We start from the raw sequence: 24,314 nt of genomic DNA, 5'->3' as shown, positions 1-24,314 counted from the left end.
TAGAAGGTGATATTGGATTCTATTTCATTTCTTTCTCCACTCAGTGGTTTTCACGGCTCGACTCTTTTTTCCTTTATATCCAAGACTGCCTTCATCAGTTGGAGCCCAGGCTCCTCCAAAGTGTTTGATAGCAAAGACCCAGTTTCAAACAGTGGGCTTTTGGCCAACATTCTTTGGAAACCATCACTGGCTGACACAAAGTTAAATCAGCAAATCAGTTTTGAATCCTTAAGATTCATTTCCCTAAATAGCAACATGGTTGCTTGATGTTTGCGGGAAGCCATGTTTTTGGTGGGTGTTTGCTTTTTTTTTTTTTTTTTCTCCTTACGTAAAAACCAAATTTCCAAGAATATTTTCAGCTCCTTTCCCTCCTGGGTCTGTCTATTTTCACATCTACTAAGAGAATATTCAGAAAATTACACAAATACTGGAACAGTGGCAGTGAAAGGGGGATGGGAGGAGGGAGAGACCAATTTGAAAGTGTCCACATTTCATATTTTTTTCCTGGCAGCATACCACTGAATAGCATATTATAATTATTTATCACAAATCAAATGTTCTCTGCTGCTTAAAGATGAGATTGTTTTTTTTTCAAACTAATTATGACACTCCTAAATCATCTTATTTTTTTAATGCTTCGTTTTTGTGTGTTTCTTTTTGTAAATGTATTTTTCTTTAGCTTAATTGTGAAGCACATTGTTCAGGTAAGCTTTGCAGGTCAAAGGCCCTCAGCTGTCAGTCACGTTCTCTATCGAGGCAGTTGAATTAGCACACCACTAACAAGGACAACAAAAAAATCCACAAAACACCCCGTGAACATAAATTCCAAGGTTTTCTTTGATATTTGTTCAGAAGGAAAATTCATTTGTACAATCTATCAAGCATATAACAATGCGCTTTTGATGGTGAAAATTGTTTTATAAATATTAATAGGTGTTTTTCCCCTTAGTACTTGGTACTAGGCATGGTTTTTGTGAGAGATGAATTTTCTGTAGAACTAAGATTCCATTAAGGTGAAAATGAAAATTTGCATTCCAAGCTGAGCTCTGTACCTCCCAAAATGCATCCAATGACAATTTTTGGTTGTCTTATTAAATGAGAAGGTTACAGCTTGAATATAACATATATGATTGGTACATCATTGACTAAAGGATCAGAGATTGTCACCAGAAAGGAACTTGGAGGTAATAAGAGTCTCAAGCACCCTGGGCAGAATTTGAACCAACGTCTTCCTGTGTACAAACCATTGCAACATTCCATTGGCTGTTCTGTGATGCTTGCCTTGACATAGGAAGAGATAACTTTCCCTTTTTAAAAGGACTTATTTTATTTTTCTATTTAAAATTCTAAATACCATTTGGGACATCGAAATCATCCTTTAATGACAGGAAACCTCTAAGCAAAAGTTACTGACGAAGGACTTCAACTGTGTGTATATTCCACTTTCTGCACCATCCATCTCCTTTTTTGTCATTAAAAAGTAGATTTTTGGCTGCTCTTTTAAAAATAAATTTATATGCTTTCTAAATTGTATTTATTCTAAGTACACTGTTTAAAGGACGCTTAACTTGTATCGAAAGGATAACATAAAAGTAACACAATATATGTACGTAGTCTGCTTCATGGGAAAAATTAATGATTTTACTTTTTTTCAGTCCAGTAGAGTATGTGTTCCTGAAAGCACAGGTTTATTCCACTAGCTAGAATGGCACCGGTGTCCAGGGTCCGGTACTCCATCCCCAGTGACTGAGGAGTTCAATTTCTTTCTCTTTCTTGGCAAGTCTTCCCTTCTCCAAATTGGGTGGTGCTGTAGATAGAAAGCTGGGCTCAGAGTCATGAAGATCTGAGAGCAAATCGGGCTTCAGACTAGGTGGTATAACTCTGGGAAAGTCACTTCATGTCTGCCTGCTTCAGTTTCTTCTTCTGTAGAATGGAAATAATAACAACAGCACTTTTCTCTCTGGTTTTTGAAAGGTAAAATGATAATATTTGTAAATGGCTAAATAAGTATTATTATTACTGTACTAAAACAGAGATCGGCAACTACCTAAGTGATTTGATCAGAAGCATACTTAAGCCTCTCTCACCTTCATACACATACAATTTCTCTAATCAGCCTACCACCATGAGGCTAATTTAGTAATTCCAAGTTCCCTTGTTCATCATTCATTCAATAAGCAACTATTAAGTACCTACTGTATGACAGGTACAGTGCTAGTAACTAGACCTAAAAAGACAGAAACAAATATTTAATTTCCTCAAGAAATATACATTCTAATGGGAGGGCACGGAGTGGTAGATGAAAGGGGTTCTGCAAAAAATATGAAGATATAATCCCTGCCATTAAGGGCCATAGGAGGATGGATGGTGCCATTGAAAGAATGTTGGGCAACAGAAACAGGGAAATTTAGAAGAAGAGTATATTTTGGGAAAAGATAATGATTTTCCTTATTGACATTGGGCTTGAGATACCTCCAAAATTTTCAAGGCAAGGAAGATAAGTATTTGAAACAGTATATGAATTTATTGAATGGGATCATCAGAGAAGGCTTCAAAGAGGAAGAAGGATTTAAGTTGGACCTGAAAAGAACTATGGAACTAAATTTGGCTTGAAAAATAGGAAGTGGGAATTGAAGAGATTCATTACAGGAGGAAAACAAAAATTCTCCTATTCACTTTAAATAATTCACTCAGCTTTCATTCCATGTTCAGCTTTCTTATGTAGAGATGTCCTTAGGCTTTAGGGGGAGAAAATGATCTCTTGCTTCATAAGAGTAGGGAGACTATTATAGTGAGTCAGCAAGCAACCGTTAAGTGCTTACAGCATGCGAGGCAGGCACTATGTCAGAGGAACTGAGTTCTAATCCTGTTTCTGAAAGTTACTACCTGTCTGGATTGGGCAAATCACTTAGCCACCTTGGTTTTCAGTTTCCTCCTTATCTGTGAAATGAAAGACTTGGACTAGATGGTCTCTCTGAACCCTCTGGCAGCTCTTAAGTCTGCGATCACAACTGATAAATGTATGTAAGTAACATTTAAGCCTATGTTTCATGTATACAAGTGGAATTGCCCAATCAAAATGCATGGTCGCAACATTTTAGTTAATATGGGAAGATGATTCTTTTCTCCTTCTCCCTCTCCACAAATATCATAAAATATATTGATTATATTAAAATGAAGGAATTTTTGTGGAGTTATTTCTTTGAACTTGAGGAGGAAAGTACTAGACATTCTGCTACATAGTGACTCCCTAATATTAATCTACAGCAAAAATCTTCAACATTTTAGTTCATCTTTTTTTTTCCTCAATGGCCTCCCTTTCAACAATGTTCTTGCAGCTCAACTTAGATTTAATATTCAGAGAAAAGCCCATCTGGAACATCTGGTTTCCTAAGCACTGAGTGTTGGATCCAGATATGGAAATTTGTATTCCACTCGTTCATCATCAGCTATTTTAAGCAGCAGCTAATAACACTCTACTTTAAGGGCAAAGACCAACTTGAATGTTGTTTATTTGTTTGTTTACTGGTTTATTGATTGTGACCAAAAATTCTTTGACTGGAAACTCATCAGTCAGGAAATCAACTTGATAATATTTGCATATATTAAATATATAGGTTTCAGCTGTCCAACATATGAGTAACTGAGGGCCTAAATTTACTAATAAGTTAATTAATACATATTATTACCTAGAAAGAAGTTTTTTTTAATTGATTAATGTACTAGTGATTAACTGCTGGGAAAATGCTAGTATAACAAGGAAAATGCTGGAAAAAGGCCTTTAGTGACGACAAGTGTCCACTATTAAAATTAAAATATAATAAAAGGTAATTACCACTTTATTTTCTGCATACATTCACATTTATATAGGCTAATAAGTTGCACATTTAACAGTAGTGCTACATACTCAGGCAGTCATTAACTACTGGGAAATGTTTCCTCTTGTCCATCATTACTCTACTCAGTCATTTGTAGTTTTATTTATGTGAATATATACATATACATATATATGTGAATATGTGTATGTACATATGTGTAATAACTTTAAAAAAAAATCTTTACCTCTTTGACTCAGTATCAATGCTAAGACAAAACAGTGACAAGAGCTAGGCAACTGAGGTAAAATGATTTGCCCAGGGTCATATAGCTAGGAAGTGTCTGCGTCCTGACTTGAACCCAGGTGTTCCTGACTTCAGGCCTGGCACTCTATCCATTCAGTTACCTAGCCTCCCCTTACATAAGTTAATGGATTCATTCTCAAAAGGCTCTTTTTTTCTGACCAGTAGGAAGTAAAAGTATATTCCAGACCTTATAAGTACAAAGATTTCAAATGCCCTGAGCCTGAGTTCTGGTCCCTGTCCCATTCTGATCCAGAGAGCACACGTCGCTCCTTCTCCCATCTGTGTGTCTCTTAAGGACTCTCTTCCAGTCTTAGTCCAGGGATGTCCAATTAATCGGGCCTTCCTGCTGTTTCCTATCTCCTGTGTGTTTCAGTTGGGAGTCCTGGCCATTTACACTGACCGGGATTCCAGGACAAAGTAAAAGAGGATATAAGGGGGAAAAACTTCACAGAAAAGCAAGCCAATGGCCATCCAAACAGCATCTCTGCATCATTCAAGGAATGTATGAGATTCATAAATCACAAAACAAAGTCAGTGATCATGAGACCACAGAATTAGAGTTTAAAGGGACCTCAGAGATCTGAGTTTCATAAATGAAGAGCTAGAGGATACCCTGGCCCCTTCTTATCTTACATCTTGCACTTCTCCATGAATTCTGGGATCCAGTGACACGAGGCTTCTTGGTGTTTATCATACAAGACATGTCATCTTCTGTCTCCAGGCCTTTTCATTGGATATTTCATATACTTATAATACTATCCCTCTTTGTCTCTGCCTCCTGGCTTCCCTGGCTTCCTTCATGTCTCTGCTAAAATACCACCTCCAATATATAAGAAGCCTATCTGATTTCTCTTTAATCTTAGTGCCTTCCCTTTGCAATTATATCCAATTTGTCTTTCTTTATCTAGTTTGTACAAAATTGTTAGCCTGTGATTTCCTCCATTAAACCTTGTGCTGCTTGAGAGCAGGGGTTGAGTTTATTTGTTTTGTGAACACAAACACACACAGAGATGTAGAAGTGCTTATTATTTATATTACATGCATTGTGTGCCTTTCTTTATTATATATGTATACATACATATCTATATCTATCCATCTATCCATGTATGTATATATTTATCCTTCTATCTATCTATCATATCGATCTATCCATGTATCTATATATTTACCCATCCATCTTTCTATTTATCTATCATATCTATCATATCTATCATATCTATCATATCTATCTATCTATCTATCATCTATCTATCTATCTATCTATCTACCTAGTTAGCTAGTATATTTATCTATCTATGTATCTATATATTTATCCATTCATCTATCTATCTATCTGTCTATCTATCCATCCATCCATCCATGTATATCTATCTATCTATCTATCTATCTATCTATCTATCTATCTATCCATCCATCCATCCATGTATATATATTTATGCATCCATCTATCTATCTATCTATCTATCTATCTATCTATCTATCTATCTATCTATCTATCTCTTCCAGATCTCAGCCCCAGTGCTTGGCACATAGGATCTAAAAAAAAAGCTTGCTGACTTGATATGACCCCTGAAGCCAGCTAATCTGATCTAATTGAGCGTCTTCATTTTAAAAAATAAAGGATCTATGACAAAGAGAATTAAGGAGTCTTGGCCAAGGCCATCCAGCAATGTCTGTTGCACTGCCTAGAGTTGAGCAGGGGTCCTTGGGCCCTATACTTTTTTCATTGAGTGAATTATCACCATGATTAAATCCAAGTTATACATTCTTTGCTATATTGTAGGAAGGAGTCATTTGGTTTGGGGAAGAGCGTTTCTTTTCTAGTTTCTTAATTTAAAAAAGCCTGAGGGACATTGATTAATGATCAGGAAATAAAGATATGCCCTGCATGAACAGCATTACATCTCTTGCCTATATCCCTTTGCGTGGGCTTCTTTTCTATCAGCAATGTATTCTGTCCTTACCTCTAATTTTTGAAATCTATAACAATGTATTATATCCTCACCTTTAATTCTTGATATCTATAACATTGGTTAATGCACAGATTAGATCACACTCAACTTTCCTCATCTGAACCAATTATTAGCTCTTACCTACTCTTAAAATTATTTTGTATCAGTTTATAGGTACCTTGTGTTTACTTATATGTGTAAATGTTTCCCTTCAGTTTAATGTAAATTACTTGAGGGCAGAGGATGGTTTATTGTTATCTTACACATTGTAGGCATTTGATAAATATTGATCAAATTGAAAGGAAAAGGAAAAAAGTGATTATGATGGCTACATATAGTAATGTAGTTTGAACTTTGAAAACAAGTCAGAATAAAGTAGCAACCTTTGAAACCTAGTTTCCTCTCATAAAGATGGAAAATATTTATCACTTTCTCATTGACCTATTTTAAAGAATATGAACTATTGACATGTATTTTCACCCAAATACATAGAGCCCATACAAATGCTCAGTTTTTCAGTCTAGTCAAGCCTAAAGGGACAAAAGAAGTAAACTTATTTTTATCTATACTGATAGCTGTTAAGAGCAAAGTGGCAGGAGAATGCTAACCTTCCCTTCCTATTTCATGATCTAGAGTTAGAGATCTATCTATGCCTGTTCACTAAAGCATCCAATTTAAAGATCCTTAATATTCTTTATTCATTTTCTTCTTTTTGTTTTTTTGTAGTTGTGTGTTTTGATGCTAAGATAAACTTCGATGACAATGCAGAATTTAGACAGCAAGATATATTTGCCATGGATGACAAATCAGAAAATGAGCCCATTGAAAATGAAGCTGCCAAATATGACCTGAAATACATTGGCCTGGATGGAAACATTGCTTGCTTTGGTAAGAAAAAAAGCATCAAAACTGAATATTTAAGATGATTTGCAATCAAGTGGCTGTCTTTATTTTGTGAAATGCATCTCAAAACTCAGTAAACAGATGAGGTTTTATAGCTAATGAAATGATGATAGTGGTGATAACCTCAAATCAGCAGAATATAACATCAATCCACAAACATTTTGAAACAATATTTTCAATAGGTGTTATCATCATAAACACTCAGAGAGACCTGGGGGGGGGGAAATCAAAAGCATGAGGGAACAGAATGAAGGGCATAGCATCTCTGACAGCCCATCTACTCCTATCGTTCACCCAAAGATATTTTTAATAAGCCTACCTACCTAAGCTGAATGTAGAGTCCCGTGTTTTTACTCAGTTCTAAAAAGAAGTCATTTTATTCTCCTCTGCCAAAGACTATAGTACATTCAACATAGAAGACTAATAGGAAAGTGGCATATCCCAGGACCACTATTGTCTAAACTCCATTGAACTGGATGTGATGAGTGAAACAACAATAAAGAAACAAATCTAGTTTTCTAAGCACTTCTTGTATTCTATCACATTTGATTCTCACAACAGTTCTATTTTACAGATAGAGAAATATCTATATTTGTAACATATATGTACATAAATATATCTATATATGTAGCCTCAAATATTTAGATGATCATTTATACATGTGTTTTTGAACACATGTATAAATAACATATATGTATGTATATATATTATCATCTTCATTTTATATATGAGGAAACTGAGGCTGAGAGAAGTGACTTGTTTGGGGGGGGCATCACAGAACTAGAAAGTCTCCATGGCAGGATTTGAACCCAGGTTCTGATGACTCCATGTTTAGCTCTCTCTAGCCACTACTGTGTACTGGCCTCAATAAAAATCCCAAGATACAGTTTGAAGTTTTCTCTGCAGCATTCCGTATAGCTGAAAATTTCCTGACTTAAAAGTTCAACTTATTACAATCTAACTTTACTGCCCCAAAATTCAGCGTTTTCCCTCACAAGCCATAGTTGTTAAGTCAATAGCTGCTTAGGGACGTAGGTTTAAAATGGAATTCTTTTCTCAATGAAAGTAAGAGAGCACATATAGCTTAATCATTACCCTAAACTTCTTTAGTTTCAGTGATAACAGAACAATAACATGTTTAATCTGCTGTTCCTATTATTAATAATATATTATTATTAAATAAGAAAATAATTGATCTCATCATTTTGCTCTGAATTTGTGAAAATGGCTGGGATGAGAATGGACGTGTTCACGAGACAAGATCATTTTTGTAACTGTCCACAGATTATAGTGCAGAGATTTCTATTTTATCTACTCTGTTACAAATGGCTGTGGATTCTGGTAGCACCCATACATTGCACTGGTCCTGGGGTCTTCCTCTTAATGGAATTAACATTTTAAAGCTTTGTAGTCATTAAACCAACAATATTATTATACTCCGAACCTCTGAGAACACCTTCTAGTAGCTCACTGCTCACCTCAATAGAAAAATGACAGACTCCAGTTCATAACAAACTTTACTTGATGCAAGGAGCAATAGCTTTAATGTAGCAGATTCCTTGCATCTTTCTCACGGGGATAAACTAATGTACTCATGATCTTTGGAGCATTTAGAAGAGTAAAGGAAACAGGGGATATATTTAGAGTAAAGTCAAGAAGGCTTGTGTAGAGCTGCTTCAAGGATTTTAAGCGAATGCGAACCCTCCAAGTGCTGGAGTTAACATATTTCCCACTCTGTCATGAGGTACTTGGAAACACTTGCATGTTTAGTTATGGCACTAATTAATTAAATTAGTCACAGTTCAGAAGATTATGTGAGGCATTCAAGGGTCAAGAAAAAAGTGAAGTATACTTTACTTTGAGAGGCTCTCCTATGTGAAGGAGAACTTTTGCTTCCAAATAAATATAAGGGAAAATAATCACATTTGACTAAACTTGCAGGGTCAAAAAAGGTATAATTCAGTGATAAAACTTACCCAGGAGTCAGTGTAGCAAAATAGATAGTGATAAATTTGAAGTCAAGTAAGATTTTTGTTTGAATTTAACTTCAGCCACTCTATAACTCTGTGACCTTGGGCAAGTCATTTTAAATTTTTCTCAGCCTCTCTTTCCTCATCTGTAAAATGAAGAGTGATACTAGCCATGACAAGGTTGTTAGGGGAGGAAAGTACTTTGAAAAACCTAAGAGTCTATACAAATGTGTTTTCCAATTATTTTTCTGGAACAAAAAGGACAGAGATTTTTTTAACTCGTTACTTTGATTTGTCATTTCTTTTTACAAAACCAATTTTCATGGTTTTCTTTTGGTTTTGAATCATTATTTTTTGATTTACCATTTTTTGAGTTACCACTTATTTTTATATATAATATATAATAATATAATATATATAATTTGTTATAACTATGTAGTAAGTAATAATAAATAATCTTATCAAAAAGAAATGTTCTCACTTTAGCCATGTCCAAATAGCTATGTCTCATTCTCTTTTTTTTTCCCTCTTCCCTCTTTCTCTTCCCTCCTCCCCAGAAGTCAGGTAATATGATATAAGCTGTACATTTAATATCATATAATAGATTTTCCCCTGTTCATCATGTTGTGAAAGAAAACAGATGTTGCTTACACTAGAGAAAAAGAATTTGGAGGAAATAAAGTGAAGAATGGCCTGTTTCTTAATATATTCCTCATCTGCCCTTCTCCAGTAAGCTGTCTCTTATAATGAAATCAAATATTTTTAAAGAAAGTGAAGGGTGGAAAACAATTCAGTAATTAACTACACATCAATCAAGTGAGAGGCAGTACTTTATAGTGAATATTAGCAAAGTCTAAGAAAGGCCTAGATTTATTTACATTCTGCCTTAAGTGCTTTCTAGTTGTAAGATTTTGGGCAGGCCACCTAACCTGAATGAGGCTTAGTTTCTACATCTATTGATCTCAAAGGTCTCTTGTAATCCTCGGTCAAAAATCCTGTGATATGAAGTCTAATGTAGTGTGCCAAATTCTACTCCTTTGTCCACCACCTCTGTGAAAAATGGAGTGGTGAATCCATTTTTGCAAACATCCTCAGTCATTATGACTATGATTCTGCCTAAGAAAATTTCCCCATGTCTTCATTTCAGGAGTATCCATCAGACTGTGAGAGATAATTTCAAATATTAAAAAGGAGATATGGCCATATTTTTTGTCACTACTGTCATCAACTGCGATCTTGCCTCCTCTCTCTTTAAGTTCAATATGATGTATTTTTCTCCAGTTTTTCAAGAACTTTTGCTAAATATAAAGTACTATGTATGACACTTTCATTCACTTTGCAGTGAATGGTGCTGGGCTTGCCATGGCAACCTGTGACATCATCTCTCTTAATGGTGGGAAGCCAGCCAACTTCCTTGATCTTGGAGGTGGAGTAAAAGAGGCCCAAGTGTATCAAGCATTTAAACTACTCACTGCTGATCCAAAGGTAACTCCTTTATTGTAAGAAACAAAAAATCTAATGTCATGCTGTGGTCCTGATTGCTGGGACTATAGAAGATGAATTTGCCATTTGCAGGTTGCCTTTTGTTCTTGCTGCCATGACGCTGTGTTGCTAAAACCAATATAGAGGTTTTTCTAAGTTATTAGGCTAACCTGAATGCTCCAGAGATGCTGCGGAGAATTCATCATTAAATCCCCAAAAGAAAATGAGAGCAGTTTTGTTTATTCCTAATTAGAAACTTGAAAACAGTCCCAGGATTCCATGGGAAGGAGAAATCTTAGTATTTGAGGAAATATGCTGCTGCTGCTCGAGACTTTGCAGTAGTCATTGTCATTAACCACCCATGGGGAAGCCATTGACTTCCACTTGTACTCTAGAAATTTGTCCTACATTTAATTCATTTGATGAATAGTTTTTATGAAGATTTAAAGGTGAGTCTTCTCTAAATTTCTGTCTGAAAGCCAAGATGCCAAGATATTTTTGAAATGCTGAAGCAATATTTAGAATCTCTCATCAAAAGGATAAAGATGTAATTAGTTTTATTGTGTGGCTAACAAGGATAAACTTGATTTCTTTACTTTCATACTAGAGAGATGGCATGAGTTGGCATGTGATTTTGTGGTGATCCAGAAGGTTTGTTTAATTGTTTGCATTCTAAAGGGATATTAATTTCTCTGGCAGCATGGTATACTGATAAATATCTATATCTATATAATGATGAATTAGAACCAGACGTCTTAGATTTGGGTCAGCCACTTAACTTCTCAGGGCCTCAGTTGTTTCAACTGTAAAAGGAAAGATTGGACAAAATGATTTTCCAGGTTTCTTCCAGTTCGTGAGCTCTCTTTCTTCTACCTGCCTCTCCTGTGATCCTTATGGTTCAGGGAAGAGAGTCTTGGCTCTCTAATCAGAGTACCTGGGATCATATTGTACCTACTCTATATTGACCATAAGATATTGAACAAATCTCTTAATCTCACATGGCCTCTGTTTCCTCATTTATAAAATGAGGACGTTGGATTGGATGGGTGATTTATGGGTGATCTACACAATTTAACACTTGTTACACTACCTTCTATGTTGGTTCTGCGTGTGTTCATACACAATATTCTTTCTTCCGTTAAAATCTAAATTTCATATGTCTGATCACTTTCTGTAACTACCCCTGTTGAGCATATAAGAAACCCTGAATAAAATATTTTATTATTTAATTAATCAAGTGAATTTTGTTCCCCTTTGTTTTAATTTTGGGTGTTTAATTAGATGTGATAAAAAGTGGAGGGTAGATAATTTCGAAGAGTCGGGGACTATGTGATGCCTTCATCCAGTATTCTAGTTTGAGGAATAGTGACCCATTATAACAACATTTCTGTAGACCATCACCAGTTTTCTATTTGGATAGGTAAGCAAGAATGTTTGTTTTTAGTTTTATTCTTTAAGTGATGGACTGAATTACTGTCATCAAGACCCTGACCTATCACTAATATCATAATTTCTAGCTTAGGGAAAATACATGTGAAACCATCTCAGATACTTAAAGAGAATCATTCTCATTTTATTTAATACCATAATCTCCCTTTAAGAGGTTTATTGGCCTACTGGCTGCAAACTGTTGCAGCTAACAAAGCTCATGAAATTATGCTCTGAGTAGTAATTCCATCCGTCTTTCAGTCTAAGGTCATCTGCATTCTTGCTAATACTTCCTTTTATTTTTCTTATTTATTGAATAAATAGTCACTTTTTTTCATCTGATACTGGTCTTCCATCTCCTCAGGTTTTACGGGAATAGCAAAGAAATTCTAGTCCACAGACACTGAGCCACAAAGAAAGTCTGGAAATAATTATGCTGTTTGCCTAAGCACAGCATCCTCACAAATGAAGTGGCAAAATTATCAGTGGTATCCTAATCATTTATTAATTCTCTTCTCTCCGCTTTCTATTCTCTTCCAAGGAAAGAACATTTTCATCTCGGAGATTCTCAGGCCAATTAAAGACTGTAAATATCACAACATCTTTTGGGTGGCTTCACTATTAAGAGCCCAGGGGAGGGATGACTGTAATAAAATACTGAACTTTTAACTGTTGAAATATAGTTTTAGAATAATAGAAGGCTGCTGAGAGATTAAATCTAGCAGGACAATGATCAGATTTGCTTTCAAATAGCCTTTCTCTGTAACATGGGCTGAATTTTAATTTTGTAAGAAATGTAGAAAACAAGATCACAGGGGACCATTTGCATTTGTAAAATCCTCATGGAAAAGTGTAACCACAACTAGGACCCATTTGATGCATTTGCTTGGAATTCTATATGAAAATGAGGAAGGTAGCCATTATGGGTGTCTAGCATGCATTTCCTCATTTTAACATTGCAATCCAAGCAAATGAATGCCAGGTGCCTGAAATGCTACATTTCTCATAATATTTAAATTTCAAATCAGTTTAAAAAGCAAGGAAATGCAAGAGTAGCCTGCATGCCAGCATGGTTTGAATGTTTTGGAGGCTACAATGTAGAAAACAATATAGATTATTTCTCCTGCTTCTGCAAGATAGAATAGGAAGTAATTATTTGAAAACAAAACCACTACCAACTGCCCAGTCTAGAATTCCCTAAAGCACCCCAAAATCATTTCAAAGATACCGATTTACCTTATTACATATAAAAATCAATCCGATGTATGTACTGAACTTCAAAATGATATTTTTTAAAAAGTTACCTCAATTAATGCTAATCAAATCAGTTAAAACTAATAGCTATTTGTCATACACTGGATAATTCTGTTGACTAACTGAAATATGTTATATGATTGGAGAAGAATGTATATTTATGTCAGTTACCTGAAAAACTCATGCAGCTCAAGTAAGGCAAACCACTGAAGCTTACTATATCCTTCATTTGTCTCTTTGCCCAAGTGTGGTTTAAGATAGGGTGACTATGGAGCAAGCATACATTTGTGTCAGTAATGCATAGTATTTTGGGATAGGATAGTTCTCAAACCCCAACATTGCTGAGCTTTTTCAAATCTCAAAATAGCTGACATGCTGCAATGATGTCTGTGGAGGCTATCATTAAATATTTTACAATTCAGTTTTCCAATTGTTCTTGGTGTGAAAGTAAGGAAATCAAGTTTATCCTTATTAGTTATAGAATATACCTAATTACAAGCTCATCCTTTTGACTTGAGGGATTCTAAATATTGCTTCAACATTTCAAAAATGCATGATTTCATTGGTGTAGAAATACTCCTCATGGATGAACAATTTATTCTCGGCTTTTAAAAACAGTTTTTTGCTTTTACTTTGTTCATATCTGAAAATGTCTCTTCCCCATGCCAGAATTGAGTGCTTTAACAAAACTTTCTGGTCTTTATAAGTTACTCTGTTAAAAAAAATTCTAGATATTTTAATTACAGTTACCTTAAGAGTAATGGCTTTACATATTGTGGCATAAAATGGTTGCTTATTTTTAGACCACCAATGACCTCTGACCATCTTAAGATCTTGAACATATTTCAATGGAATATATGAGTACTTGTTACACTCTGGTTTTTGCTTCACTGAATTACAAAACTTTGATCAATCTCTCTCCAGTTAAAAGTGTATAAAATATCAGGAGCAGGCATGTGGAATATTTTTTGGTGTGTGTAATATATCTTTTGAATAGGACTGAAAAAAAAGGAGTTTGTGTTTTTTTTTTTTGTTTTGGTTAGTATGATAGACCGAACTTCAATATATTTGATGAATGACTTGAGACCATTTGTCCTTTGTAGAGGAAATATACTGGAGTAGTCATGTGAAAATGTGTTTGCTAGAGCCGCAAGTAGTTGATTTGGGAATGTGCTTTCTCTAACTAGACTTCCTGAACAAGAGAATAAACAGTAGATTTAACCTTAGATTTTTCAAGACATTTTGAAGTTCAAGAAAAAGTGGTTCCATATTAATAGCAAATACAATATAGACAGATTAGAATAGGAAATGAATTCTTGCCAGTCAATTAACATTTATTAAGACTCTGCCCCAAGGGCTGGACATATATAAAGAGGCAAAAGACAGTATTACCTTCACACAAAGAGCTTACAATCTAATGCTGTAGACAAGAAGAGCAAATAGATGGTGCAGTGAAAAGAGTACTGAATTTGGAATCAGGAATTCAAAACAGGCCATGGACAATTATTAGCAAGTGACCCTGGCCAGTCACTTAAACCTGTTAGCTTTAGTTCCTCATCTGTATAATGAGCTGGAGAAGGAAATGGCACACCGCTCCAGTATCTTTGCCAAGAAAATCTCTAATGGTGTCACAGAGAGTCAGACAGGATTACAATGACCAGAAGAAAACAACAAAGCCAAACAACTGAACAAAAAAAAGCTATTAATGGTATGGAACATGTGCACAGAAAATTCCATGGAATCATGGGCTTTTTCAAGTTGAAAATTAAGTCAGAACTAAATTGGACTTTGGATATCATCTAATTTTTCTTACCACCATCACCAGGCAATTTATAGATACAAATTCTGATGATCATCTAGTTCAACTTTCCCTAATTTTCAGTTGACAAGGTTGAGGTCCAGAGTGAGTGACCATGACCATGTCATACTGAGATCCTGAGAGCCAGTAGTAGAAGCAGTTCTCCTAACTGCCAGTTTAATAATCTTTTTAAAATTTATTAAACATCAGTTTTCAGCCTATTCTTCCTCAAATTTCTTTGCTTAGATATGACATTATACAAATAGGCATGTGAAGCAATAGTTATTTTAAGCAATTTTATTTTATACCAAAGTTGTGCAAGGACCATTTTTGAATGGTTGAAATGGTTAAAATGGTTGAATGAATAATTACTAAGAATCACAATTTTAAATCTTGAAACCATCTTAGATATCATATAAATCAACCCCCTTGTTTTATAGATGAGGAAACTGAAGCCCACTGAAATAGAATGGCCCAACCATAATCACAAAGGTAGTAAAGGGGCAGAGCCAAGATTTGAATCAAGGTCCTCTAACCTCAAATCCAAATGTGCTTTCTTGTATCGCATTACCTCCACATATATCATCCATACTTCTCCCCTCTCCCATCTTGAAATGGCCCTCTGAAAAGGGACATCACCATTTATTCAAATCTAACAGCAGCAAACCAACAATAATACTATTATTATCATTACTAATGAAAAGCATAATGTTTGAAGTTTTGCAAAGCAATTTAGAAATATTATCTCATGAGGTGCTCTCTGATGTTCCCTTTTTACCATATCAAGTAAGATAGCATGAGTTCATGGTGAGCAAAAGCAGTTGATAGGAGTAATGTCTCATTTTGTTGTGATTATGGCTTCCTAGTATTCAGATAATATCTTAGAGATAGCATAATTATTAAGAAAACTATAAAGAAGAAAAATAAGTTGAGTAAGAATGCACCAAAGAGAGACCATTTACCTATATTTTTGAGACAGAGAATGACAAGGCATTTAGCTTTGGGGTAATGTACTTGGAAAACTACTTGAGGATGGAGAGAAACGAAACCTAGCATATCATATTTTTAGTATCAGGGTAATGCAAATGCCTTAAGCTTTAGCAAATACGTATGGGATTAATTCATTCTAAGTGCCTCACATATTTTTAATTATTCTCTACTTAGAGTTTTATAATATTCCATTTCTAGCTTATATACATTTACTTCAGCAGAGCCCAAAGAGTTCATTAGTTTGACACATACCTTGCATATTTTCTCTTATCTACAAGTAGCTATTTGCATTCTGGAGTAATAAAACTCTTGCAGGGATTTATTTTCAAACATAAATCCCAACATTTTATAGAATGTGAGCATTATTTTGGCAATGGCTTGAGTACATTCCCATTTGAGCACAGCAGTATTAGGAAACAAATTTTGCTTTCATCCAGACTTATAAAGATTAGAAGTTCATGTAACTATTTCATAATGGTGGTAGTCAGCTTGGTTTTGTACCTTCTGTGAATAATAATTGTTTTGTTCACATACATTTATAACTAAAGTCATTTAGTTTCCATCACCACTCAATGAATAACCCCTGGTTGTTAATATTACCACTTTGCATAACCATCTTGCCAAGAGTTCTCTCATCATACAGCCTTGAGTTTGACTTTGCCAGTACTGGCAATTCCAACATTATTCTTGTGCTTTCTTTTCTGATGTCTCCTTTCTCAAAAGGTTTCAAGTGCTTTGTTTTCTTCCTGCATAACTCATTGCTAACGCATATTATCCACTCCTAGAACTCAGGAATAGGTAAGCTTAATACTAGTTTGTCTTTCCTAATTTTGTAAACTTGTATGTCTGATTTCTACCAATTTTCCAATGAAACACATTTAGTCTGATTGTAAGCTACTTATTGACACTCTCAGGAGCAAACCAGAAATGCACACATAAACACACATGTACGTGTGTAGGTGTATATGAATAAAATCTCTTTTTTGTGGTTCTCCATCAATCTCAAATCTTAATATACATTATTTTGTTTCATGGTGAGGGACTAAAAATCTAACAGATTTCTAGATATCTCAGTAAAGTCAGTAATTGGTCCCAGTGTGCTCTGTAATTGATTATGAATCTCTTACAGATAATCCATCTTCTACATTTAGAAAAGAAATAAAGCATTAATCAAATTATAAGGTCATACAGGTAGAAGATAAAATATAATTAGAACTGTTAGGAAATCTAGGGATTTTTTTGACTAATAAGATTTTATAGAGAAGATTATTATATGAATAGAAAATTCATATAGTATTTTCCACAGAGAAGAACATTCCATGAGTAATTATATTCATATTCCAAGTTTTTATAGTTGGCTATTTAGAGGAAATTATATTTCTAACAAGGTGATAAATAATGATCACTTCAAAAATCTTCAGCTCTCAAATTCATTTTTTCCCTACAATGCAAATGTGTTAAATTACATAATCAACAACATTTATTTACATTATAAGTAATTCTTTTTATTTTAGTCTCTCTGGGAAACTTCTGATTTATGTGTATGGATTTTGTATTTACTGATCACTGCATTATTTTTCCCTCAAGTAAAATATAAATTCTCAAAAGGCAGGGGTCATCTTTTTTTTTGTCTCTGTATCCTCAGTACTTAGGTCAGAGATAATTTTATTAAGAGCAGATAGTTAACAAATGCTTGTTTGAATGAATGAACGAATGAGCACTTTACTTGGAGCCATTTTGGAAGAATGTATGAGTTCTGAGTATAACAGAATATGAAAGCTGGAAGGTACCTTACTGTCTAGAGAGTTCAATCTAGGCCTCCCTAATGTATCTCTATTACAATGTACACAATAAGGGATCATCCAAATTGGACTTGGAAAACCTCCAAAGATGATGAAGATACTACCGTAACCTGAGGCACCCCATTCCACTTTTGGATCTTGAAGAAAGATGTTCCACCTTATATTTCTACTTATATTTGCCTTTCTTTGATTCTACACCTATTGCTGCTAATTTTGAAGCCAAGTACAACGAATCTAATCCATCTTTGACATCATAACTTATCAAATACATGGAGAGTTATATTTTAATGAGATAGCAGAATGCATATATTGGTATGCCGTAAGATTTATCTAAGTGAAAATTATTGGGAGAAATATGGTATTTTAGAACCTAAAGAACCACCCAGATAAGAAGAGTTCTTGTGATGGAATTCCAGGAAGAACCATAGCCATGAGTGTCACAGTATTCTTGTGATCATCGTTACTTGCCTAGAATCTCCTATAGCTCAAGAATAGGCACAGGACTATGTTTGCCAGGAACTCTGCTAAGTTTTTAACAGCTATTATCTCATTTTATCTCCCAAACAACTGTGAGAAGTAGATGATGTTATTATTGTCATTTTATAGAGGATGAAATGGAGGCAAACAGAAATTAAGTGGCTTGCCCAGGATCACACATATAGTACCTGATGAAGGATTTGAACTCAGTGCTTTCTGATGCCCCAAGATACAATTAGAACTCAAGGTTTCCTAACTTCAAATATACCACTCTACCAATTGTGTACCAATGTTCACTCCCTAGGAATGATGGCTAGACATTGCAAAAAGGCACATTTACCCTTGAGGAAAAGAAATACTGCAAACAAGATGATCACACACACACACACACACACACACACACACACACACACACACACATCAAACCTGAAAAGACATATGAAATGATGCAAGCGAAGTGAGCAGAACAAGAGGAATGTTGTACACATAGCAGCAATAATATATGATGAATAAGCATGAATGACTTAACTATTATCAACAAAAGATGCTGGTCAACTCCAAGAGACTCATGACAAAAAAAAAAATTTGGCTGTCATGGAAGGAACAGACAATGTAAATGCATATTGAAACATACCATTCTTTACTTATTTCCTCCATAAATTTTTGTCTAAAGTAAGCAATATTATTTCTTTCACAATATGATGAACATGGACATGTTTATTATATGATAACTCATGTATGACCTATATCATATTATCCACCTTCTTGGAGAGTGGGGAGGGGAGAGAAAGGGATAAAGAGAACAGATTGCAAAATATCAGAAAACAGATATTTAAAAATTATATTGATAATGTAGAAAAAAGTGGTACAGAGAACTGACATTTTTACTAACAGAAAGAAAAAAAGAAATACTGTCCAAAAATTTTTAATAGTATACCTTTTTGTGTTACAGATTTTTTTTAGCAGGCTGATGAAATCTATAGACTTCTTGGAATAATTGTTTTTCGGTGTATAAAATAAAATTGATAGGATCACAGGAGAAACCAATTAGATTGAAATGAATGTATCAAGTTGTTTAAAAATTTTTTCACACACTCCAGGTGAAAGACTCCTCTTGTAACTCTTGGAGGACCTTGCTCACTGTCTGTTTTTAGGGCCAAACCCACTTTGGGGGAATGTTGCAAAGATGCGCTTTGTCTAAGTTTAGCCTCTGAGGGCCCTTCTGATTCTGAGATCCTGTGGAAGCCTATGTTCTTAATTATGCCTTAAATATTATAATACAACTATAATAATTTCTCAATAGTCAAAGGACAACATTATTACCAAGTTCCTTTATAGAAAAACAATAAGAGAGCTGCAGTGGTGATAGAAACCTACAGAGGCAAATATCACCAAATCTGATTCAGCAACCCAGCTTTCCCCAAAGAAGAATTTACTGCTTTACTCCATTTTTTGTAGTTCTGTCCTAATCAGCAAGGCTTGGGAGTAGGTCTTTTCCTGTCTTTTCCTCCTCTTCTAGGATAGGGTGATCTACTAGAGAAAGAATTGAGAATGTGCATGGGCATTCAGAGTACCAATATATCAATCATCCATATCTTTGGGCCAACCATCAACATAGAAGATGCTTTGTTGAATGTCTCTCCCACTATCCAATTGCTACATGAGATATTCCATGTCTCTAAGGTGGAATTGGGGCAGTTGAAAAAATAGAAAATTTGGCATTTTCATTATTGTTTACATATTCTCGAAAGACCTCATTTAAGGGGTAAATTTGTTCATCCCCTGAATGCATTTCAAATTAATACATTAGTATGTATGGAACTAAGTGCCTGCTGTAACCCTGTTTCACTCAATTACATATTTTTGTAGACTAAGATAACTTTTGTTCAAGGTAAATTGGGCATATTAACTAAAGATAATTTCCTAGCATGATTTGTATATCTGGTTAAACTGGAGACTTTTAAGAGTCAGGGCAATTCTTTCTTTTGTGGCTTCCTGTTTACTCCCAATTCCTTAATGACTCTGATTATTTTATGAACCCCATTGACCAACAATGGCCAAAGTAAAAGTATACTAGCAATTAGAGTAATACTTTTACCAAGTGACTCCCTCACTGGTTTTCCTGGTTATGACATTAAATTTTTTACATGTTCAATGTTAGAAATCAACATGGAGATGGTTTGATTTAGCAAAGGATATATACATTTATACTTCTTCTGAAATTTACAGAGCATTATAAACATTTAGTGAATTTTTTTATCAGCCCGGTCATTTTTAACTTAATATTCCATGAGAAATAACAATTTCCTGGGGGCCATTTATTTCCATTGGTCGCATTCTAAATAGATCCATTATAGGCATAGCTGAATGATGAATGACATTAGTATTCTCTGATATATATATAAAACCAAGTATTATACAAAACCAAGTATTATTATTCCAAATTTTCCAATGGATAAACCGAAGCTAAGAGATATGAATGATTCTCCCAAAAGGTTACACAGCTAGTCTCAAGTCACATTGAGCCTCTCTTGTTTAAAAAAAAATTATGCCTTCAAAGTTGTTTTAAATTAATCATGATTCCAATCTATTTTGAAAGGCAGATTAAAAAAAAATCTGACTGCATTTGATTGCAGTTCACGGTATTAAGAAGATTTCTTCATCAAACCACCTAAGATCAATTCACTGGATGATAATAGTAAGTGTTGATGTTGAGTTTTGGGTTTTTTGAGACTTGAGATATTTAATGTCTCTTAGCTTCCTTTTGTCCATCTGAAAATTGGGAATAGTAATACTTGTATTTCCTGTACTATAGGATTACACATAGAAAAAAAGAAGAAATATTTATATATAATAGAACATACCAATGTCAGTTACCTTTCAGTTATGTCTATTGTGGAGCTCATAGGGAAGAAACTCCTTAATCAAAATAATGCAAAATAATATGATTCCAAAAGACTTTCAGGTTTGCAAATCTCTTTCTTTACATCATTATGAAGTTGATAAATTCAAGTGTTAACCCATTTTAGAGGAGTTAGTTGAGGAAACTGCCAGAGTGGTTGAGAGACTTGATTTTGTCACACCAGGAGTTAATGTTTGTGATGCAATGTATATCCTGATCTTCCTGCTCAACCCTATCAGCTTTAGAATGAAGAAACCTGGTTTCCCCACTTTGTCTTTCTAAAATATTAGTGACTCCAGTTTGCATTACAATAAATTTCCCTCACTTAAGGTCCACCTTGAATGTCTATAAAATGAAATCGCCCAGCAATACCAAACTTCTTCAGCCATTTCAACAAGCATTCACCTTTCCCTTCTGTGACGTTTTTAAAAAAGAGTGATTATTCCTCTGTACTTAGATCCAGGAAGAATCACTAACTCAGATCGTGTCACTAACCTCACTCTGTATTAGCATGGACAGATCACTTTCTGAGCTTAATTTTTTTCTTATCTCCATAATAGGGATAATACAAACTATATAAGCTGCTTGCAAACTTATTATGATGTTTGAAGAATATAACAGATGTGAGACACTTTGAAAATTTTAAAGTATAAAATAAATGTGAGTGATTTTCATTGTTACAATATTAGTAAAAATTTAAGTAATTATTTCAATTAATGAAATTTATAAAAATAATTCTTAAAAGGAAAAATTCCAAAATAATTTAGATTTAGAATTCAGACAGTAAACTTCAATTAATTCAGCACTGAGCAGAAAGTAAATGCTTTCCAAAATGCTCATTTACTTATTGTTTTATGGATCGATTAAAGGACACATCACCTCTTTGACCCCATCATGTTGGAGGAAATTTAGTTTAATCTTTCCCATGGTAAATTATTCCACTGAAGAGGCATCATGGTTTAATTGATCAAGAACCAAGACAGTTAATATAATCTTCTACATATATGTTAAATATGTGTCCCTAAGCAAATCGCTTGGTCATTCAGTGCTTCAGATTACTCTCTAAGACTGCATTGTAAAGAAAGTCTGAGATTGTATAGGTGGACTCTCATTTCCTGGAAGTTCCTTATGCCAGTTAAATCAGAGGTGCACTTCCTGGATTTATCCCTAAATTCCTCCATTTTCAAAATATTTATGGTTCACCTTGAGCAATAGAAGCTTCATAGAAGGTCACTAGGTGACAGAGTTGATAGACCACTAATCCTTTAGCCAGGAAGACCTGAGTTCAAATATATATTCACACACTTAATAGCTATATGACTCTGGAGTCAATTAACCTTCTTTGCCTCAGTTTCCTCATTTACAAAATGTGCTGGAGAAAGAAAAGGCAAACCACTCCAGTGTCTTTGCTAGAAAAACCCCTGATGTAGTCAAGAAGAATCAGATGTGACTAATTGACTAAAGAACAACTTTTTAAAATTGAATCTTTATTTTGAATTGACTAACCTGATTGGTAAGAGGAATTATAAGATACGTTTTTAAATTTTTATTTGGAATTTTCATATATTAGATTTGATTAAATTGAGAATAAATCTATAGTTAACCATCCCTCCCCCATATAAACTTTAACAAGGACACACAATAAAAATGCATTTTTGAAAAAAAATTTAACAACACAAATGAACAGTCTAAATCTAAAGCAAGCTTGCTATCTCCTGAGTGTATTGCTTGCACATTTAATGCCTAGACTGCATACTAATAAGAGTCTGTTTTAATTATCCTAGGATTAACAGTGAATTGTTGTTCATTAATATTTGATAAAGTAATTGTGAAAAAACTGGATTCTGAAACACTTAAGAATTCTAAAGGTGACCTCCGGCATTGTCATGACAACCTGGCTGGATCTCTTCTAGGCATTGCTGGTGAGAGGGATTCTAGAGTGAATGGTTGGCTGGTGGGAGGAAACTTAACTCTCGGAATTTTTCCTGCTGCTTCTTGCCAGGATCCTTAAATAAACATTCTTCTAAATCCCCTTGTAAGAACCTATCGATTCTCCTATGTAATCTCACCATCCTTCCCTTTTGCCAAAATCAACTTATGTAAAGGACAGTAAGATGTCCAGGCAAGGCCAATGATTTTCAGAAAGAGAAGCCAACACCTTCTCCATCCTTTGTTCTATTACCTTGATGGTTAGCAGGTGGTGCTTTTCTGATATCTTTTTAAAAATGTATCCTTATTTTTTTCAGTTACATTTGGAAGCAATTTTTCACAATCGTCTTCCGACATTTTGTGTTTCAGATTCTCTCTCTCTCCTACTCCTTGAGGCGGTAAATAGCCTGATCTAGGTCATATCACTGCTTTCATGCAATGCATCTTTCCATATTGCCCATGTCATGACTGAAGACACATATCACATATATAATAAAAAAAAGCTCATGAAGGAAATAAAGTGCAGGATGGTGTGCTTTTATCTCCAGTCAGATTTCAACAATTCCTTCTTTCGCTGTCTCTTCTGCTATCTTCTATCTCTTTCATCTTCTTCCATATTCTCCTGGACATTTATTACTTTTCCTCTATTACTTTCTCTTCCTCCTGTAATATTCATGCTTATTGACACCCTCACATTTTTCTCACATGAATCTCTTACTTCTTCCTTTTGATTGCTCTTTTGTTGCTTAGAATGTATAGTAATTGCTTCGTAACTTTTTTTTTTCTTCTTTAAAGAGGACTTTACTTCCCAGGCACCTTAACAACAGCTCATGTTTCTAAAGCAGTTTAAAATCTTTAAAATGTTTTACAGTTCTTATTTCACTTTATCCTCACAAAAACTCTGGGAAGTAAATGCTATTATCGTTCCCATTTTAGAGATGAGGAACGTGTGGCACATAGTCTGAGTGATTTTCCCAGCATCACTCAGCTAGTCATGGTCTGAGGATGGATTTGAAATCAAGTTTTCCTGACTTCAGTTGTTCTGCTAAGCCATCTCCATGCTCTTTTATGTATGTGGTCTCTGGTCCATTATTTTGGGAGCATTCTCATGCTCATAATTTTCACAAGTTCTTTCTGATTTTTGTGATTTCTTTTGTTCCATTGTCACATTTGTTTCCTTTCCATATTTAATGTTTCCTGGGAAGTTACATGGTACAATAAATAGAGTGGAGTGTCATGAAAGCTGAATTCAGATCCTACCTTTGTCATTTACTTGTGTGAACTTGGGCAAGTTTTTTAATCTTAT

At 34.6% G+C, this 24,314-nt stretch overlaps 1 protein-coding gene across 1 annotated transcript in view; it reads left to right on the top strand.

Moving 5' to 3' along the window:
• The window catches only part of SUCLG2 (succinate-CoA ligase GDP-forming subunit beta), a 359,237-nt gene that overhangs the window by 200,357 nt on the left and 134,566 nt on the right, over positions 1 to 24,314 (top strand). The window contains exons 8-9 of the mRNA XM_044675780.1: positions 6,800 to 6,961; positions 10,289 to 10,431. Of these exons, the coding sequence (XP_044531715.1) occupies positions 6,800 to 6,961; positions 10,289 to 10,431 (305 nt within the window). The remainder of the gene's footprint in view (positions 1 to 6,799; positions 6,962 to 10,288; positions 10,432 to 24,314) is intronic.

This window comes from Gracilinanus agilis, chromosome 1 (genome assembly GCF_016433145.1).
Source record: "Gracilinanus agilis isolate LMUSP501 chromosome 1, AgileGrace, whole genome shotgun sequence".
Taxonomy (NCBI): domain Eukaryota; kingdom Metazoa; phylum Chordata; class Mammalia; order Didelphimorphia; family Didelphidae; genus Gracilinanus; species Gracilinanus agilis.
Note: the sequence above shows the minus strand (reverse complement) of the source record. Positions and strands in the feature narration are given on the sequence as shown.